The sequence below is a fragment of the Podarcis gaigeae genome (genome assembly GCF_964106915.1).
Source record: "Podarcis gaigeae genome assembly, chromosome: 1".
Taxonomy (NCBI): domain Eukaryota; kingdom Metazoa; phylum Chordata; class Lepidosauria; order Squamata; family Lacertidae; genus Podarcis; species Podarcis gaigeae.
In genome coordinates this window covers 9,623,087-9,643,180 of record NC_139678.1, presented here as the reverse complement: position 1 = coordinate 9,643,180, position 20,094 = coordinate 9,623,087, and the positions used below count along the sequence as shown (strand labels likewise).

Below are 20,094 nucleotides of genomic sequence, written 5' to 3'. Positions count from 1 at the left end.
TCTATGATTCTAAACTCCGCTGAATGGAGCGAATGAGGCCAATGTTGGGCCCAATGGTCAAGAAGGTGTTTTCTGCATGGGCTGTAGAGGGAAGTGAGGGGCAGGTGGGGCTCATCCACCCAGGAAGGTAGTTCATCTAGGAGAACAAAAACTGATCCTAAACCTCAGCTGCCATGTGGGACAGGAGAAGAAAAGGCTCAGGACTAAACCCTACAGGAGGGGGTCAACAAACTTTTTCAGCAGGGGGCCGGTCCACTGTCCCTCAGACCTTGTGGGGGGCAGGACAATATTTTGGAAAAATAAATATAGTCATACCTGGGGTTGAAGTTGCTTCAGGTTTGGCGCTTTCGGGTTACACTCCGCGGCGACCCAGAAGTAACGGAACGCATTACTTCTGGGTTTCGCCACTCGCACATGTGCAGACGGTCAAAATGACATCGTGTGCATGCGTGGAAGCAGTGAATCGCGACCGCGCACGTGCAGACACATGGACGCAGGTTGTGTTTGCTTCAGGATGCGAACAGGGCTCCGGAACGGATCCCTTTCGTATCTAGAGGTACCACTGTAAATGAATTCCTATGCCCCACAAATAACCCAGAGATGCATTTTAAATAAAAGCACACATTCTACTCATGGGGAAAAATGCTGATTCCCGGACAATCCACGGGCTGGATTGAGAAGGCAATTGGGCTGGATCCGGCCCCTGGGCCTTAGTTTTCCTACCCATGCCCTACATCAGGCTTCCTCAACCTCAGCCCTCCAGATGTTTTGAGACTACAATTCCCATCATCCCTGACTACTGGTCCTGCTAGCTAGGAATCATGGGAGTTGTAGGCCAAAAACATCTGGAGGGCCGAGGTTGAGGAAGCCTGCCCTACACAAATCCAGAGTGGAGTCTCTAAGGCGGTCGGCTGGCACCTTGTAGGCCTCCTTCCAGCAACTCCTGCAGCCAATCTGGTGCCAAACACCTAGCTCTGCTTTCCTTTGGACCACATGAGGGAAGTGATCACCCTCGGAGGAACGCTCCATTTGTCTCACGAGGCAGACAGATGCCAACAAAAATATGGCGAGAACAGGGCTGCAGGGCTGAGATCCTAATTATGCATGCTTGAAAGTCGCTCCTGTTGCAACAGAACAGAACTTACTTACAGATCAGCATGGCAGGGGCTGGGTCGTAAAACAATCTCAAGCTTGATTCATGCAGCTCTCCAGCTACACTTGAGATAATGCTCCATTAGGCAGCTTCGAGAATAGTGAGAACGTTCAATAATTCAAGTCCTGGCCTAATTTGCCCACAGCTCTGATAAAAGCTGTGCATATCCGGTGCCTTTTGGGGTTTTGCCATATGTGCGTTCATCTTTCCTTAGGGACCTGCACTAGCCAGTCTGAAGCAAAATAAATAAATAAAAAGGCAAGAGAGGTTTCCAAGCGCCACAGAGCAAAGGATGAGAAAGCAGAAATATTCCACAGGTATAAAGACACTTGGCATTCTCTTTCCTAACCCAAGCTGGATTATACTTCCTGTGCCCCCCTAATTTCTAGCCACCAACATCGACATTTTTGATGCCAAGTTCTTTTTATCTGTGAGGCAACAAAAATGACATCAGAACAGCCTGATCTTGTTCAGCATCCTCTTGCATGTCGAGGTCCCCAAGCCACCCCTCAAATAACTCACAGCATACACATAAATTTTGTTTAAAGTTTTTGGCATAATTTTGGCCACAACTTTATGGAAATACATAAATGTGAGTGGTTGTTTAGGCATTGGTTAAGACTATCTGTCCCCCCGCCTGGGGACCGAACTGACTTCCAGGCATCACCGAAAGCCAGTAACGGAAAACAATACAGTGCTGCCCCACAAGACGAACGCCTCGCAAGACGGAAAACCCGCTAGACGAAAGGGTTTTCCATTTTGGAGGCGCATCGCAAAACAAATTTCCCTATGGGCTTGCTTCGCAAGACGAAAATGTCTTGCGAGTTCCTGCAGTTTTTTTCCCCTTTTCCCCCCTTTTCCTAAGCCGCTAAGCCGCTTATCAGCTGATCCGCTGATAAGCCGCTTAACAGCTGATCGCTAAAAGCCGCTAAACCGCTAATAGCGCTAATCCGCTAAGCTGTCAATGGACTTGCTTCGCAAGACGAAAAAACCGCTATACAAAGAGCCTCACGGAACAGATTAATTTCGTCTTGTGAGGCACCACTGTATTGGGGAGAAATGGAGCTGAGGCACACGCCCTCACTTCTCCCCGCATGCTCCCCAGGGCTTGCCGGCCCTAGCCCCATTCCAGGGATTCGGACGAAAAGATGGCAAGCCCATGGATTCCTTTAACGGAATTCCCGTGCAGCAGCAGCATTGGAGGGGCAGGCCCAGCCAATCCTAACCCCCCCCCCCAATCAATTGATAACCAATGCCTAACTGCAACCTTACAAGTTGTGACGATTTGCTACGCAGTAGGCAAAAACCAAATGGCACCAGCCAATCAGCCAGATGGACAAAATTCCTACCAGGCCCCTGCCCCAATGGCAGACGACCTGATGACAGGCATAGCAAGGTCAACGCAAAACCCATAAAATTAGGGCGGGTGATCCATTGCACACAGCGAAAGAGAAAGCTCCAAGCGGCGTTCACAAGATTTAAAACATCTGATCCCTCCCACCATATTGCAACATAGGATTTACCCCAGTGAAATATACTCAGAGTCGAGAGTGGATTTCATGCTCTTTATTCAGCTCATAGTGGCGAGGAAGAATGGAAGTCCCCTCAAAGTATCTGCTTTATATACATTATTTACACAATGGGCTGAACGTGATTGGCTAATTCTGGAATTCTCCTGTAGGCCAATCAGGTTGTGGATTTACTTCCACCAGGAGCTGCATTGGGTGGCTCCTGGAGACCAATCATACTGCTGCATTGTTTTAGGACCACTCAGACTGCTGCATTCTGAATCCTATTATTCTAGGACCAATCAGACTGCTGCATTTTGGATCCTATTGTTCTAGGACCAATCAGACTGCTGCCTTTTAGATCCTATTCAACTCAGTACATAACACCCAGCAACCCAGCCATCCAATCATTGCCACATGCTTCCTTAGTAATCCTGCCTGGCAACAGAGGGGTGGCCTGGTGGACCCCACCGCAACACGCACTCTCCATGAGGGAGAACACGCTTTCTCACAGTGGCCAGCCACACTGGAAATCCCTCAACCGGGAACCAGGCACAAGAGCCCTCTCTCCTCCAGAAGTTTCCAGCAACTGGTGTCCAGAAGCATTTTCTGCCTCCAATAGTGGGGGTAGATAGAATGTAGCCCTAATTTGTTCAAAATGGTCGGTCAGCCAAGAACAAAACCTTGGCTTCATGTCCCGGTTTGTTCGGCAGAAACAAACCATGAACGCTGGTTCGCCCGGCATGAAAAGCCAGGGTTTGTTACCACCAGCTTGAGGAATGGAGAAGTGAAATAGGGACCATTCAACAGCATGCTACCCACACATAGTAAACCATGTGTCAGATGGCTGTTGTGGTTGCTCAAGAGTAACCAGGCAGGAATCCAACGTGTCTTTTACAAGCTTTGTTTTGGTGCAAACTATTTGCAGTGCAGGGGACGCGGGTGGCGCTGTGGGTTAAACCACAGAGCCTAGGACTTGCCGATCAGAAGACCAGAAGGTCGGCGGTACATTGCTTGGTCCCTGCTCCTGCCAACCTAGCAGCTCGAAAGCACTTCAAAGTGCAAGTAGATAAATAGGTAGCGCTCCGGCGGGAAGGTAAACGGCGTTTCCATGCGCTGCTCTGGTTCGCCAGAAGCGGCTTAGTCATGCTGGCCACATGACCCGGAAGCTGTACGCCGGCTCCCTCAGCCAATAAAGCGAGATGAGCGCCGCAACCCCAGAGTCGGTCACGACTGGACCTAATGGTCAGGGGTCCCTTTACCTTTACTATTTACAGTGCAGAGCGTCAAAAGTTCATGTCTGGCTCATTCGCTAGCAGAATCCGGGAGTGGTCTTTTTTTGTACCACCCCCAGCAGAAAAGTTTCATTACCCCCAACCGTCTCCACCCCTCTCTGCGCCTCAGACTACTGCGCAGGATGGGCGATGGCAAAGGCGTGCTTCCCTCCCCTCCGGCTTGCTCAGGAGCAGCGTTAAGGCTCTCACTAGCATCCTCTGGTCCTTGCACCTCTTCTCCACTGGAGGTGTGGGGCTTTCCTCCTCCCCGGAAGAGGAACTGCTTCACAAGATTTTCAGAGGCTCCCTGTAACACAACTGCCCTTCTATTTCTCGCCTCTGAGCCGATGGCAGTTCCCTGACACCATGGTTGACATTTGCCCACCCAGTGCCTTCCAGATGTTTTGGACAACATAAGAGTTGTCGGTGGGCAAAATCTGGCTTACGGTGACATGCAAACATAGCCAATGTCAGCAGGACACCGCTGTGGTATTCTAAAGAAACAATATGCCACCTTTATTATAAAGCCAGCGCCATTTGTTCAATCCTTAAAAAAACAAAAAACCTTCTGCTTATATGAAATCCCCAGCATTTGCAGGGTCCATGCAACCTTTTCCCAAAACTCAAAATTTACTCATTTTGCCTCCTCCCAACTACATGCACACTTCTGAACGAGTTTCTAAAGCAGCGTTTCTCAAATCTGGGTCCCTGGCTGATGATAGCCTACAACACCCATCATCCCCGTCCACTGGTTCTGCCAGCTAGGGATGATGGGAGTTGTAGTCCAACAACGTCTGGGGACCTGAGTTTGAGAAACCCTGCTCTAAAGGATCACATCTGAATGTAGTGGACGGATGTTGTGGGTCAAATGTGAGAGACACACACACACACACGCCCCCCCGCCCCAAGATCTGCATGCCAGACTCTCTTCCAGTCCTGTTTGCATATTGGGCAATATTTCTCCTAGGCCCGTCTCTGCGACGTCGCAAATTCAGATCATGCCACCTGAAATATTGTACTCAAAAAACCTGTGGCAGCTACAGTGTGTCACAGCATGCAGAGGGCTGCTGAAGATGAAAACAAGACATAATTGCACAGCCTGCCATCTTCATAAGCAGAATGTTTCTCATTCATGCAACATTTGGATGGCACACCAGAAGGACCTAAATTGGCAACAGAAGTTGTCTCTTGCATATTTGCATATATATTCATCCAAGGCCCTGAAAGCAGAACAATTCCTGTAACTAAGCAACCACAGCCTGAGCCAAAATAGAGGAACAAAGCCATTTCAATATTTTAATTTCAGCAGAAGTAAATATCCCTCACTATTTCCCTGGATAGCCTAACGAAACAACTCTCTGAGGTTCCACCTTGTGGGGGGATTTTACCCTAGAAGTGGCTTCCCCCCCCCCATCCCATCACAGCTCAGCCTTACGATCAGCGCTATTTAATCTTGGGTCTCCGGAGATTTGTCAGACTACAACACCCATCATCCCCGACGACTGGCTAAGCTGACTCAGGAAGATGGGAGTTGTAGTCCGACAACACCCAAGCCCCCAAACCCATTTGTAGCATGTGAAACCCAATGAAAACCAACAACCAGTAATGTGGGATTTTAAACACATATCAAGAGATTTCCATTCAAATCTCTGCTGAAAGATACAATTAAGTACCGTATTTTTCACTCTATAAGACGCACCAGACCACAAGACGGACCTAGTTTTTGGAGGAGGAAAACAAGAAAAATAATATTCTGAATCTCAGAAGCCAGAACAGCAAGAGGGATCGCTGCGCAGTGAAAGCAGCAGTCCCTCTTGCTGTTCTGGCTTCTGGGATAGCTGCGCAGCCTGCATTCGCTCCATAAGATGCACACAGATTTCCCCTTACTTTTTAGGAGGGAAAAAGTGAGTCTTATAGAGCAAAAAATACGGTAGGTGGCTTTTAGGCAAGTCACTTCCCGCCCACGTCCCTCCACCTCAATTCATCATTTCTAAGATGGAGCAATAGTGTTATAGGATCTCTATAGTCACAGCAGGGGCTATAACTCTCCATCAATTTGACTTCATCCCCGAAGACACATTCTTCCATTGTCTCCCGAGATGGACAGATGCCAACCAGGGTGGGTGGGCAGTGAGTCTGGATATTATAAGCAGAATCTCCCTAAAGCTTGTGCTTTTATCTGCAAAATGGGATTATACAGAAAACCCTGCTAAAGAGGTCAAAGCAGACTCTTTGTTAAGTTACGCCTCTAGCTAAATTTATGCCAGAAGAATACGGGTTGACTGGTTGCCCCAGAAAACAACTAGCCAAAGATCTTTCCGGACGTGGCTAAAGGGGACAGGACTCTCCATCCCCACCTCCCAGATGGATTGGGAGTATAAATGGTTGTTGTTGTTTAGTCGTTTAGTCGTGTCCGACTCTTCGTGACCCCATGGACCAGAACACGCCAGGCACTCCTGTCTTCCACTGCCTCCCGCAGTTTGGTCAAACTCATGCTGGTAGCTTCGAGAACACTGTCCCACCATCTCGTCCTCTGTCATCCCCTTCTCCTTGTGCCCTCCATCTTTCCCAACATCAGGGTCTTTTCCAGGCAGTCTTCTCTTCTCCTGAGGTGGCCAAAGTATTGGAGCCTCAGCATCTGTCCTTCCAGTGAGCCCTCAGGGCTGATTTCCTTCAGAATGGAGAGGTTTGATCTTCTTGCAGTCCATGGGACTCTCAAGAGTCTCCTCCAGCACTATAATTCAAAAGCATCAATTCTTAGGCGATCAGCCTTCTTGATGGTCCAGCTCTCACTTCCATACATCACCACTGGGAAAACCATAGCTTGAACTATACGGACCTTTGTTGGCAAGGTGATGTCTCTGCTTTTTAGGATGCTGTCTAGGTTTGTCTAGGGAGTATAAATAGCAATGCAGAAAGCTGACAGACCCTGTAAGCTCAATACTGTCTGCACTAACTGGCAACAGCTCTCCAGAGTTCAGACAGAGGACATCCCAGCCTTTTACCTGGAGATGCTGGGGACTGAACCAAGGGCTATTTACATGCTGAGCAAATGCTCTCCTACTGAGCTGCAGCTCTTCCATACACCTGGGGAGAATCCTGCCAAAGAGCTCCAAAGAGAAGCAGAGGGTCGACTTGCTCTTTACGCTGAATGTGATTTTCTGGCTTTTGTGGGAACCCAATAGGAGAGCGGGACGTGGGTGGCGCTGTGGGTTAAACTACAGAGTCTAGGACTTGCCGATCAGAAGGTCGGCAGTTCGAATCCCCACGACAGGCTGAGCTCCCATTGCTCGGTCCCTGCTCCTGCCAACCTAGCAGTTCGAAAGCACGTCTAAGTGCAAGTAGATAAATAGGTACCACTCCGGCGGGAAGGTAAACGGCATTTCCGTGCTCTGCTTCGCCAGAAGCGGTTTAGTCATGCTGGCCACATGACCTGGAAGCTGTACGCCAGCTCCCTCAGCCAGTAAAGCGAGATGAGCGCCACAACCCCAGAGTCGGCCACGACTGGACCTTATGGTCAGGGGTCCCTTTACCTTTACCATTAATGGGAGAGCAAAATGTTGTCTCCTCTACGCCTCATGACTTCTCCTGCTGGGTCAGACCTTTGTTTTTGTTTTTTTAAATATTTTTTATTAACACTTCCAACAAAACAACATTTCACAACATATCATATTCATCATTCCTCCCCCTTTTCCCATCTCTCCATCCAACCCTCCCTCCCCACCCCAGACTTCCCTCAGGTCCTCTCTCTGATTTCTCAGCACATGTTATTCTCTGCATGTTATAAACTTGTACATATCTATCTATCATGTTATCAACCAATAAATTTGTGTATGTTTATTCAAACCCTGCCAAGGTGTCCAATTCATTTTGTTGTCTTTTTAGATAATTTGTAAAAAGCTCCCATTCTTCCTCAAAGTCACAGTTGTCCTCGTCTCGCAGTTTGTATGTCAGTTTAGCCAGTTCTGCATAAGTCATCAATTTTTCTTGCCACTGTTCTTTCGTTGGGATTTCCTCATTCTTCCATCCTTGTGCTATCAAGACTCTTGCCGCTGTTGTAGCATACATAAATAAGTTCTTTATTTTTCTTGGCAGGTCTTTTCCCTAGAATCCCTAACAGAAATGCTTCTGTGTTTTTTTTTACAAATGTCATTTTAAACATTTTTTTCAGTTCATTGTATATCATTTCCCAATTTTTTTTAACTTCTCTACGCTCCCACCTGGGTCAGACCTTTGTTGACAACATAGCCCTTCTTTTCAGGTACAAACAGGAAGTAAACTCGCAATCTTCAGACTTATAACAAGAAAGCCCTAAAGAAAGGAGAATTTTGATAGGTGCTTCTTCTCACAGCATTGTCCTCAGCGGTGGGAGAATCAGTTTCCTGCAGCCTTGTGTTTTCTGGATGTTTTCTACTATCCCAGCCACGTGAAGACGCTGACAGCAATTGACACTTCTGAGAATAAAGTTTTATGGCCTGTGCATTGACTGGGGCTAATAGGAGTTGTGCCCTACAGGTATCTTGGACTCCCAGGCTGAGAAAGGCTGCTCTAAATCACATCTACTATTTTACGGCTATCGCAAAACAGAGAGAGACAGACTTAATCCACAAACTACGCACCAATAGTACAGAGCAAAGGTTGCTTTAAAGTCACCATTCAGCAGACTTGCGCCCATTAAAAGTTGCCAAACATGATGGCAAGAAAAGTTGATGAACTAGGCAGAGTTAGCAAAGTTAATGGACAAACCGCGTGAAAAGGGCAACAGTAACTTTGAAAAAGAATGGGAACCCTTTACAATATATTTGCAGAAACAACAGAAAGAAATGGTCTCGCTGGCAGGATTTAAATAAACATTTACAATTTTATTTACAGAGAACAGGAAGTACAACAATGTGATAACATTGTTGTTGTTTAGTCGTTTAGTCGTGTCCGACTCTTCGTGACCCCATGGACCAGAACACGCCAGGCATTCCTGTCTTCCACTGCCTCCCGCAGTTTGGTCAAACTCATGCTGGTAGCTTCGAGAACCCTGTCCAACCATCTCGTCCTCTGTCGTCCCCTTCTCCTTGTGCCCTCCGTCTTCCCCAACTTAAGTTTGATCTTCTTGCAGTCCATGGGACTCTCAAGAGTCTCCTCCAGCACCATAATTCAAAAGCATCAATTCTTTGGCGATCAGCCTTCTTTATGGTCCAGCTCTCACTTCCATATATCACTACTGGGAAAACCATAGCTTTAACTATACGTGATAACATAGTAATGTATATAAGCAGCAGAATGTATCATTGGATGTAACAAACCAGAAATGATTGTTGAGAGAAGTCAATGGGGGGAGTGGATTGGGAAATGTATGTTTAGCAATTATATTGGATATTTGTTTTGAGAAAAGAAAATCAATAAAAATTACTTTTTTAAAAAGTTGCCAAACATGCAATTATATATATTAGAGAATTGCAGAGTTGAAACGGATTCCGATGGCCATCCAGCCTCCTAAGGGAGTCTGTTTCACTGTTGAACTGCTCTTACCACCAGAAAGTTATTCCTGATGTTCAGTCAGAATCTACTTTCTAGTAACTTAAACAGTTCAGGGCCGCAATACCTCAAGGACCGCCTCTTTCTATATGAACCTACCCTGAGATCATCTTCTGAGGCCTTTCTTTGTGTACCTCCTCCACGAGAGATCTAGAGGGTGGCAACATGAGAACAGGGCCTTCTCTGCAGTGGCTCCCCATTTGAGGAATGCTCTCCCCAGGGAGACTCGCCTGGCACCTTCATTATACACTTTTCGGCACTAGGCAAAAACATTCCTCTTTAACCAAGCCTTTGGCTGATTGACCGCCAACGCCCTTTTAAAATGTGTTGGGAGGTGTTGTTTTTGTTTTGACTTTGATAATGTATTTTGTGATTTTATATTGTAATTTTATCCCATGAACCACCCTGAGACCTGCGGGTATAGGGTGGTATAAAAATGTAATTAATTAGTTAATAATAATGATAATAATAATATTTATTTATTTATTTATTTATACATACCCCGCCCATCTGGCTGGGTTTCCCCAACCACACTGGGCAGCTCCCAACAGAACATTAAAAACATGATAAAATATCAAACATTAAAAACTTCCCTAAACAAGGCTGCCTTCAGCATTTATACGTCTCTCTCTCTCCCTCTCTCTCTCTCTTTCTCTCTCTCTCTCTCTCTCTCTCTCTGTGTGTGTTACACACTTATGCAAACATGTACATTTAGCAGGCCAGTTCAGATTATCATTCCAGGCTTTACAAGGCCAACTTACATTAACCAACATCAAAGCCAGAATTCCCAGTGCAGATGGCTTTCAAAGAGGATTGGATGAATTCAGTCCAACCAGGGATAACAATGTTCTATCTTGTGGGTAGGCAAACTAAGGCCTAGGGGCCGGATCCAGCCCAACCGCCTTCTCAATCTGGCCCGCGAACGGTCCAGGAATCAGCATGTTTTTACATGAGTAGAATGTGTCCTTTTATTTAAAATGCATCTCTGGGTTATTTGTGGGGCCTGCCTGGTGTTTTTACATGAGTAGAATGTGTCCTTTTATTTAAAATGCATCTCTGGTTTTATTTGTGGGGCATAGGAATTTGTTCATATTTTTTTTCCAAAGTTTAGTCCGGCCCCCCACAAGGTCTGAGGTACAGTGGACCGGCCCCCTGCTGTTCCATCTTCACTTCCAGAGGTCATATGCCTCCTAGTGGCAGTTGCTGGGAATCACAGGGGGGCAGAATGCTCTTGCGCTCGGGTCCAGCTTGTGTGCTCCCCATGGAGGCATCTAGTCAGCTGCTGTGAGAACAGGATGCTGGACCAGACGCTCCTTGCCTGATCCAGCACAAGATCTTCCTATGTTCTTATGACTTTACACAGGCCTATGGCTTCACACTGAACCCAGAATTGTCAGGAGGGGAGGGATGCTTGTGGATCCTGGAATGATTTTCCAGACTGGGCCATAACATTCTGGAAACGGTTTGTGTTAGAATTTGTATTCAGAGGCAGGCAGACATTTCTGTTTTTTGATGGACGGGTCCTCGCATCTAAGTCGCATCTAAGTCAGTTTAGAAACGAGACAGACTGCTATTACAGAAAGCACACAGCACAACTTAAATTGCAACCCATGGGATGGCCTTGACATCAGGAATGAAAACAATATTAGAACATAAAAAGCTGATCCAAAAATTATTAGCTGCAACTAGCTGTAGCACCAAAAACGATAAGGTCAGGACCCCCTAAAGGTAAAGGGACCCCTGACTGTTAAGTCCAGTCGCGGACAACTCTGGGGTTGCAGCGCTCATCTTGCTTTATTGGCTGAGGGAGCCGGCGTACAGCTTCCAGGTCATGTGGCCAGCATGACAAAGCCGCTTCTGGCGAACCAGAGCAGCGCACGGAAATGCTGTTTACCTTCCCGCCAGAGCGGTACCTATTTATCTACTTGCACTTTGACGTGCTTTCGAACTGCTAGGTTGGCAGGAGCAGGGACCGAGCAACAGGAGCTCACCCCGTTGGGGGGATTCGAACCACTGACCTTCTGATCGGCAAGCCCTAGGCTCTGTGGTTTAGACCACAGCGCCACCTGTGTCCCTCAGGACCCCCTACTGCACTTAAATACACTCAGCATGGGAGGCAATGATTGTGAATTTAAAATTTCCAAAATATTCAGACAGAGGCTGGATGAGGAGTAATACGAGACCACAGTCTGTTTACCTTAACTCTGGCTTGTTTGCTATACAAACCCAACCGAGCTCCCTAAATGATGGTCAGTTTGCAGCCAGCAGACCATAATCTGAAACCACAAGTGAATCTTGGCTTGCAATAACTGCTGTATGTTACAAATCTGAACACCCAATTCTGGCTTAATTCGAGTGTGCTGTGCCACACTGCCCTCTTGGCTTGCCTGGCAACCAGGGTACAAGGGCTCAAAGAACAGTGAAATGGCTTGTGTTGCCAAGAGAATTTTGCCAGGGCTTTTGCAGAACTCTCTGCCCCACCCACTTCCACAACCCCCCACCCCACCCTCCAGTGGCAACAGGGGCCTTTCCCCATATCTAAAGGATAGTAAAAACTCTGCACAAGCTTTAGCAAGGGTTCAGATGTGTGCATTGACTCAGCCAAAGGAGGGCAATTCTCCTGCTCATAAGCCACAGCTCAGTGGTTGTCTTGGACTGGCTGGATGCAGAGGGGGTGAGGGGGAGGCACCAGCTGGGGAACCCCCAGGGGAAGAAGGCTCAGAACCCGGGGGTTGGTGATGGGGTGATGGTGAGTGGTCAGAGGGGGAAGACTGGGAGGAGGAGCTGAAGAGGCAACAGGGCTTAGTGAGCAGGAAGAGGCTGAGGCAGAGAGCAGTCCAGAATCAGAGGCAGAAGTGGAAGCAGGAGAGGAGGAAGGCCAAGAGGCAGAGATGAGTCAGGCTGCTGAAGAAGGCAGGTTGCCTCCCGCTCCTGCTACAGCAAGCTCCCAGGACCAGGAGAGACATGATGAAGGAGCAAAGGCAGGGACACTGGTGCAGTCTCAGATTGCTTGGGAAGGACCCCCGATGGGAGGAGCCTTAGGCAGCTGCCCATAGCTGTCAACGTTTCCCTTTTTTAAAGGGAAATTCCCTTATTCCGAATAGGATTCCTCGCAAGAAAAGGGGAAAGTTGACAGCTATGCAGCTGCCTTGCAGGGGCAAGACCTACCAAAGAAGCACTGTTGTGCTCATTAGGCCTGTCACTCCTGTTTCTTCTAATAAAGAGTTAACTTCACTAACTCCATGTGATTTATGGCTGGCTCGCTCCTGACAGCGGTGGAGCATTTGCCTTGCATGCTGAGGGTCCCGGGTTCAATTCTCGCCCATCTCTGGGCGTGGCTGGGGAGCACCAAGCCTGAAACCCTAGAGAACATCTCCCTGGAGGTATACAAGTTAAAAGCGAAATGAAATGAATGTGGTCATGTTAACTAGGATCTGACTGCCGCCACTTCTGCTTTCATAGAAACAAAAAATGGATTAAGAGTCGTGGCAAATTTTCATATCTAATGAAGCAAATCAGATCAGGGTCTGTTCAGTGCCTGCATGAGAAGCCTATGTGTGGTGGAATAATAATAATAATAATAATAATAATAATAATAATAATAATAATAATAATAATAATAATTTATACCCCGCCCATCTGGCTGGGTTTCCCCAGCCACTCTGGACGGCTTCCAACTGAATATTAAAAACAATACAGCATCAGACATTAAAAACGTCCCTAAACAGGGCAGCCTTCAGTGGTCTTTTAAAAGTAAAATAGTTGTTTATTGCCATGACATCTGCTGGGAGGGCGTTTCACAGGGCAGGCGCCACTTCCGAGAAGGCCCTCTGCCTGGTTCCCTGTAAATGGTCTATAAATGTCCTATAAATGCCATAAACAAAAACACAAAGTCAACTTGTCTTGGGTGACCCAACTTCGTTAGATAAATAGAAGCACAAAACTGTAGATTTGGGAGGGATTCCAAGGACCATCTAGTTCAACCAGCTACAATGCAGGAAATAATAGACTCACAGATTTGTAGAGTTGGAAGAGGCCATGAGTGTCATGTAGTCCAACCCTGTGCAATGAAATAATCTTTCGCCCAACATGGGGCTTGAACCCACAACCGTGAGATTAAGAGTCAGGTGCTCTACCGACTGAGCTATCTATGGTGACAGCTCGACAGATGATCACCCAACCTCTGTTTCAAAAAACCTCCAGTGAAGGCGAGTCCACCTTCTAATGCAGGTTCTACTGTCAAACAGCACCTCCTCTCAGAAAGTTCTTACTAATGTTTAGTTGCAATCGTATTTCTTGCAACTTGAAGCTATTGGTTCAGCTCCTACAAACTTGCTTCATCTTTCATGTGACGGCCCTTCAGATATTTGAAGATGGCTATCATATCTCCTCTCAGTCTCCTCTAGGCTAAACCTACCCAGCTCCCTCAACCGTTCCTCATCAGGCTTGGTTTCCAGACCCTTGATCATCTTGGTCGCCCTCCTCTGCACACATTCCAGCTTGTCAACATCCTTCTTAAACTGTGGCGCCCAGAACTGCACACAGTATTACAGGTGTGGTTTGACCAAGGCATAATAGAGCGGTACTATTACATCCCTATACAAACACGAAACTGACCGACACAAACAAAGTAACAAATGCAATTATTCCACCACCACAAAAAAGGACACACATATGCACACACATCCAATGCTAACAAAGGGGCTTCTATCCCATCTTAGTGGCTGTGGCCACACACAGCCAGCTGTGCAGCTATTTTGGACGACAAGAAGTTGGGGTTTTAAGCAAAGCTGTTGCACTGTGGCCAGCTCCTGTTCAGGGTCCAAGCTGGCCAGCCAGCCAGCCATGATGTCCCAATTCCAGGAGATTCCATTCGCCTCCTCCAGTTTTCCTTTTTCTCCCCCCAACAAACCAACCAACATACTCTGTCCCCACTGGGGTTTTGTAGAGGGCTTCTCTATTACATTCTCTTTCTGCGGCCCTTAAAGATGTGATGCAGCTCTCAAAATCTCGGGGATACCCCTGATCAGGTCAATGCCTTCCTCTTGGTCATAACTGGTGACCTCTTAGCTACGCAAGGCTCCAATACAGTACTTTGTGTGCGTCCTTAAAGTATATGAATACCCAATACAAGATGCACAAAACCCTCCGGGCGGGGGGGGGGCGGGCACTGCCTCGCCCCAGTTCCTTGCAGTCACACCCCCAGCCCATGGCCCCATAGACACACGGCACATATTATACCAGAGCCCCACACACAGCAACATAGGGGATAAGGATTTGCAATGGGGGGGGGGGACGTTGCCTAAAGCCTCTGCATTCAGCTGCAGCCCCCAGCCCGGGCCGAGAGCTCCTCGAGGAAGGCTCCCGATGCAGCAACGGCATCAGCCCCGCTCGGCTCACTGCAGAGAGGCGCAGGCAACGGGGAAGAGGGCAGGAGGCGAGAGCGATGGCTCAGGTGGGCCTCGCAGCGAAGCCAGCAGGAGAGGATGGAGAAGGAGGAGGAAGGTTCCGCGGAAGCGCGCGAGGCTCGCGCATCTCGCAAGGAAACTGTAGGAGATCACAGAGAGACCCGCACGTCTAGCAAGGGAGCAGGGATCCCGCGTCCAAGCCTGCAAAAACAAGAGCCCCCCCCCGTTTTGCAGGGACCCCCCAGGAGCGCACTTACTGTCGGTCGCCATCCTTGCAGCTGCCAGTAAGAGATGCTCGCTTTGGCAAACGGGCGGCGGCCCCTCCTGGGCCTCGCGGTCTTCCACCTTGCAGCGGCTGCCTGGCTGTCCGTCGGGCCGGAGGGCGGAGAGGCAGCCGCTTCCTTCGGCCGGTACCTGCATGCAGCGCGCGTCCCAGGCGGGGAAGGAAGGGCGCACGGGCGCTTTTACGCACGCGCCGCGCAGCCCCGGGGTGGGGGCGCCTCGCTACGAACGGCCAGAGGCTTCGGGGGAACGGGGGCTGCTGCCTTAGACCCAGGAGTCTCCCTAGGCGAGAGCGCCTCTGAGGGCGTGCAGAGTGCGCCGCCGCTAAGGCACAAAGGCGCACGCCTTGGGCAGGGATGGCCAATTTGGACGGCTTGGGGCTACTACCAGTCATGATGGCTATGGTGCTGCGCCTCTGCAGCTGGAGGCAGTGATGATTTTGGGTACCAGTTGTTGGAAACCAGGCGAGTGGCTCTTGGGCTCATGGTCTATATCCCTGGTTTCTTGTTGCGGCAGCTGCTTGGCCACTGTGACCCAGAAGGTTCTTCTCATGTTCTTTTGGACCCGGTCTAAATACGTAGTTTGAATAGGATTTGGAATTAAACGTGCAGTTAATTCATAGAACTGCAGAGATGGAAGGGAACACTAGGATAATCTAGTGCGGTGTTCCAAACTTGGGTCTCCAGCTGTTTTCGGACTACAACTCCCACCATCCCTAGCTAGCAGGACCAGTAGTCGGGGATGATGGGAACTGTAGTCCAAAAACGGCTGGAGACCCAAGTTTAGGAACCGCTGAATTCTAGTCCAACGCCCTACAATGCAGAAATATTCTGCCCAACATGGGGCCCTGGGTGTAGACAAGGGGGCACCTGCCCCCCATCAAGTAAATCGATAAAAATACTTAACAGAGGTTCTGCCCCGCCACGCCCCCCGCAAATGAAGCCTGTCCTCCCACAGAATGGGGGGGGGGGGCAGAATGCAATTGGTCAGTTTTTATTTGCTTCATTTAGTGAGGGGAGCAGCTGCACCCCCAGCTACATCCATGCATGGAGGCTGCTTGAGCCCTTGAGACTGAGTCTCATGCTCTACCTACGGAGCTATCCCAGCCTATATTGTTAGCTTTGGATTTCATTGGGAGGATTCCCTGGTCCTGAATGGGGTAACTGTGCCCCTGAAGGACCAGGTGCACAGCCTGGGAGACATTTTGGACTCACAGCTGTCCATGGAGGCACAGGTCAAATCTGTGTCCAGGGCAGCTGTTTACCAGCTCCATCTGGTACGTAGGCTGAGACCCTATCTGCCTGCGGACTGTCTCGCCAGAGTGGTGCATGCTCTGGTTATCTCCCGCTTGGACTACTGCAATGCACTCTACGTGGGGCTACCTTTGAAGGTGACTCGGAAACTACAACTAATCCAGAATCCGGCAGCTAGACTGGTGACTGGGGGCGGCCGCTGAGACCATATAACACCAGTCTTGAAAGACCTACATTGGCTCCCAGTACGTTTCCGAGCACAATTCAAAGTGTTGGTGCTGACATTTAAAGCCCTAAACGGCCTCTGTCCAGTATACCTGAAGGAGCGTCTCCACCCCCATCATTCTGCCCGGATGCTGAGGTCCAGCACCTAGGGCCTTCTGGCGGTTCCCTCATTGCAAGAAGCAAAGCTACAGGGAACCAGGCAGAGGGCCTTCTCGGTAGAGGCGCCTGCCCTGTGGAACACCCTTCCAGCAGATGTCAAAGCGATGAACAACTACCTGACATTCAGAAGACATCTTAAGGTAGCCCTGTTCAGGGAAGTTTTTAACGTGTGATATTTTACTGTATTTTTGGTTTCTATGGAAGCCGCCTAGAGTGGCTGGGGAGGCCCAGCCAGATGGGCGGGGTATAAATATTATTATTATTATTATTATTATTATTATTATTATTATTATTATTATTATTATTGTGTTGCCACCTTCCTCAGTGGGTTGTGTAAACCACTACCGTGAGCAATGCTTTGTATAGGGGGGGGGGCTCTGAAGATGAGCTTATGAAACCAAGGGGGCAGGGGCCCAAACACTTTTGGGATCTAGACCACCTGTCTCTTTGCAACCTGTTCGCCCGACTTTCAGAAAACAAGCAAGAGAAGTGATTGACCTGTTTCCTCTGAGGGTGAAAAAGAGAAGTCAAGACTAAAAAGTAGGGAAGATCTTGTGGCCTGGGAGTGTGGTGAGTGAAGAAGCCCCTTTCCCAGAGTCTGCCAACCGGCACAAGGACTGATGCTCAGCAGCTATTTGAATCACTGAGTTTGTTCTGAATTGCATTAATTGTTGGAGGAATTTGTTTGCCTTGTGCCTTATTTATACACCGTTGTGTTTTAAAGACCTACACTCGCTCCCGGTACATTTCCAAGCACAATTCTAAGTGTTGGTGCTTACCTTTAAAGTCCTAAATGGCCTTGGCCCTGTATACCCAAAGGAGCATCTCCACCTCCATTGTTCAGCCTAGACACAAAGGTCCAAGGGTTTACTGGTGGTTCCCTCACTGCAGAAAAGTGAGGCTACACGGAACTGGCAGAGGGCCTTCTCGGCAGTGGCACCTATTCTCTGGAATGCCCTCCCATCAGATGTCAAGGAAATATTTCTTCATAAAATAAATTGACTGGTTGGATTCAATATCACCAAATCAATTCTATGTGGACAGAAGATAAAAAGAAGGGGATAAGTGAGAAAAAATCCAGATTCCAGATCGAAATATTAGAAAGCAAAACCAAACTACTATCGAAAATGTACAGCCAGCTACTCGAGTGGGACACCAAAGATGAGGAAGTAAAGGAGGTAATGGTAAGATGGGCAGTGGATTTAGGATATAATATAGAATTTGATAAATGGAAGACACTATGGAACAAAGGTATGAGTTTCTCGGCTTGTACAACACTCAGGGAAAACATGTACAAGATGATGTATAGGTGGTATATAACGCCGGTAAAATTGGAAAAAATATACAAAACAGGTGACAAAAGGTGTTGGAAATGCAAGAGCAAGGAGGGCGATTTCTATCATATGTGGTGGTCATGTGAGGTACTTAGAAAATTTTGGGAATCCATCTATAATGAATTAAAAAAAATTCTTAAATATACCTTCAGTAAAAAACCCGAAGCCTTCCTGCTGGGGATAATCGGAGAGGAAATCAAAAAGGAGGATAAAACACTTTTTCAATATGCAACGGTGGCTGCCAGAACCCTCACAGCACAGTATTGGAAAACACCAAAAACCCCAACTATAAATGAGTAGCAATCTAAACTACTTGGCTATCTAGAATTGGCAAAAATGACACAGAAAATAAGAAATAAAAAAAGCACAAAATTTAATAATGAGTGGGATAAATTCAGGGTATACATGGAAATAGAGACAAAGAGTAATTAAAAACAAGAATAATAATAATAATAAATATGTAAAAATCACAGAAGGTATGAGACGCTTGTGACGCAAAAAGTCTTTTTCTAAGGAAAAGAAACCGCAGATAGAAAAATAATATAATACTTTCCGAAATCGAGATGAAGGGAAGTCAATCAATGTCATGTGAGTTAATGTAAGTTGACTTGCTTATGTTTTATGTACTTTTATGTTTTTTTTTCTTATCTTTTTCTTTCCTTTTTTGTCCTTGGTTGTGTACTTTGTATGTTTGTTGGAATGTATGTTGTTTTTGTCTGTTATAAATTAATAAAAACTGATGTCAAGGAAATAAACTCCATAATTTTTCATAGACATCTGAAGGCAACCCTGTTTTAGGATGTTTTTAATGTTTGATGTTGTTTTTCCTGTACTTTTGTTGGAAGCTGCCCGGACGACAACCCAGTTAGATGGATGGGATATAAGAAATAAGAAGTTGTTGTTGTTTGTTCATTTTTAATGTTATCATTATTACTGCAAGGCACTTTGAGCTGAGAAAGCAGAATACAAATATTAAATTGAACCAACCCAAAGCAAAAATCACTCATGCCATCCAGGAAGAAAGAAAAACACAGCAGTACAAAGGAAGCAGGTTTCTGATCAAATTTTTAACATTAGTTTCAGAAGCACTTGGGCTTGTATCTAGTAGTCCATATTAACAATTCAGTTTCCTTAACTTGCTTCGTCGAAATGTCTGAAACACAGGCGTTCAAACAGACAATAAAAGGGTGGCTTGCAGACTGTCAATGTCTTGCAGGAGGTATTCAAACACATAATGACCTTTAGGGGGGGGGGCTGCAAATAAAGGGCTCTGTCACTCCAGAACAACAAATTCACTTTTTTAAAGAACTGACTTTTTGCTGTTTGGAAAGTGACTGAGAAATGTTTTGAGAAGCGTGGGATGAACAAATGACTAGTGGAAAGAGATGTAAACACCTTGCAAGCAAATCAGGATAAATGCTCCTTGCTGTGCAAACTGCCCTGCAAAACATGTCAGAGGCAATGCTCAGCAAATAATCTAATCTCTGCATAAGCAAGAAAATCGGGGCACGTGTTCAATAAACAGGTCATCTGGAAGGGGTCCAAAGAGAGGCAGAACAGAATTTTAAAGATTCCTTTCACACTGCTGCTCCTCATTATTTTGCAGGCAAGTATTGAAAGGGCTTTGCTGTGCAATTTGCTATTAAAGCAGTCAAGATGTTGCTGCCTGGAAAAATAGCACAAAACAGCCGAGGCATCGAAAGCTGCATAGTAGAAGAAAAATAAAAGAACAGTGCGTTCTTTCTAGAAAAGGAAGGTGGAGTGGAAAAATGTCTTTACGAACAGGCCAAACTCCGTATTAGGTAATTTATGTTTAATTTGGCATATCTGAAGTGTCTAAGGCGGCAGTCCTGGCCAACCTCACAGGCTTGTTGTGGAGATTAAATGAGGAGAGGGGAGAACCATGTATGCCAACTGCAGCTCCTTGGAAAAGGTGGGATGCAAATGAAAAAAATTGTGAAGCGTAAGG

General features: G+C 47.2%; 2 protein-coding genes across 3 annotated transcripts in view; both read right to left on the bottom strand.

Annotated features, from left to right (window-relative positions):
- SYT16 (synaptotagmin 16) overlaps positions 1 to 15,350 on the bottom strand; it is a 111,131-nt gene extending 95,781 nt beyond the window's left edge. The window contains exon 1 of one of the 2 annotated variants that reach the window (XM_083734619.1): positions 15,130 to 15,350. In XM_083734619.1, the coding sequence (XP_083590745.1) occupies positions 15,130 to 15,292 (163 nt within the window). In that variant the 5' untranslated portion in view covers positions 15,293 to 15,350. The remainder of the gene's footprint in view (positions 1 to 15,129) is intronic. The other variant, XM_083734620.1, reaches the window with a different exon arrangement.
- HIF1A (hypoxia inducible factor 1 subunit alpha) overlaps positions 1 to 20,094 on the bottom strand; it is a 641,105-nt gene that overhangs the window by 552,999 nt on the left and 68,012 nt on the right. The gene's annotated exons all lie outside the window — the stretch shown is intronic.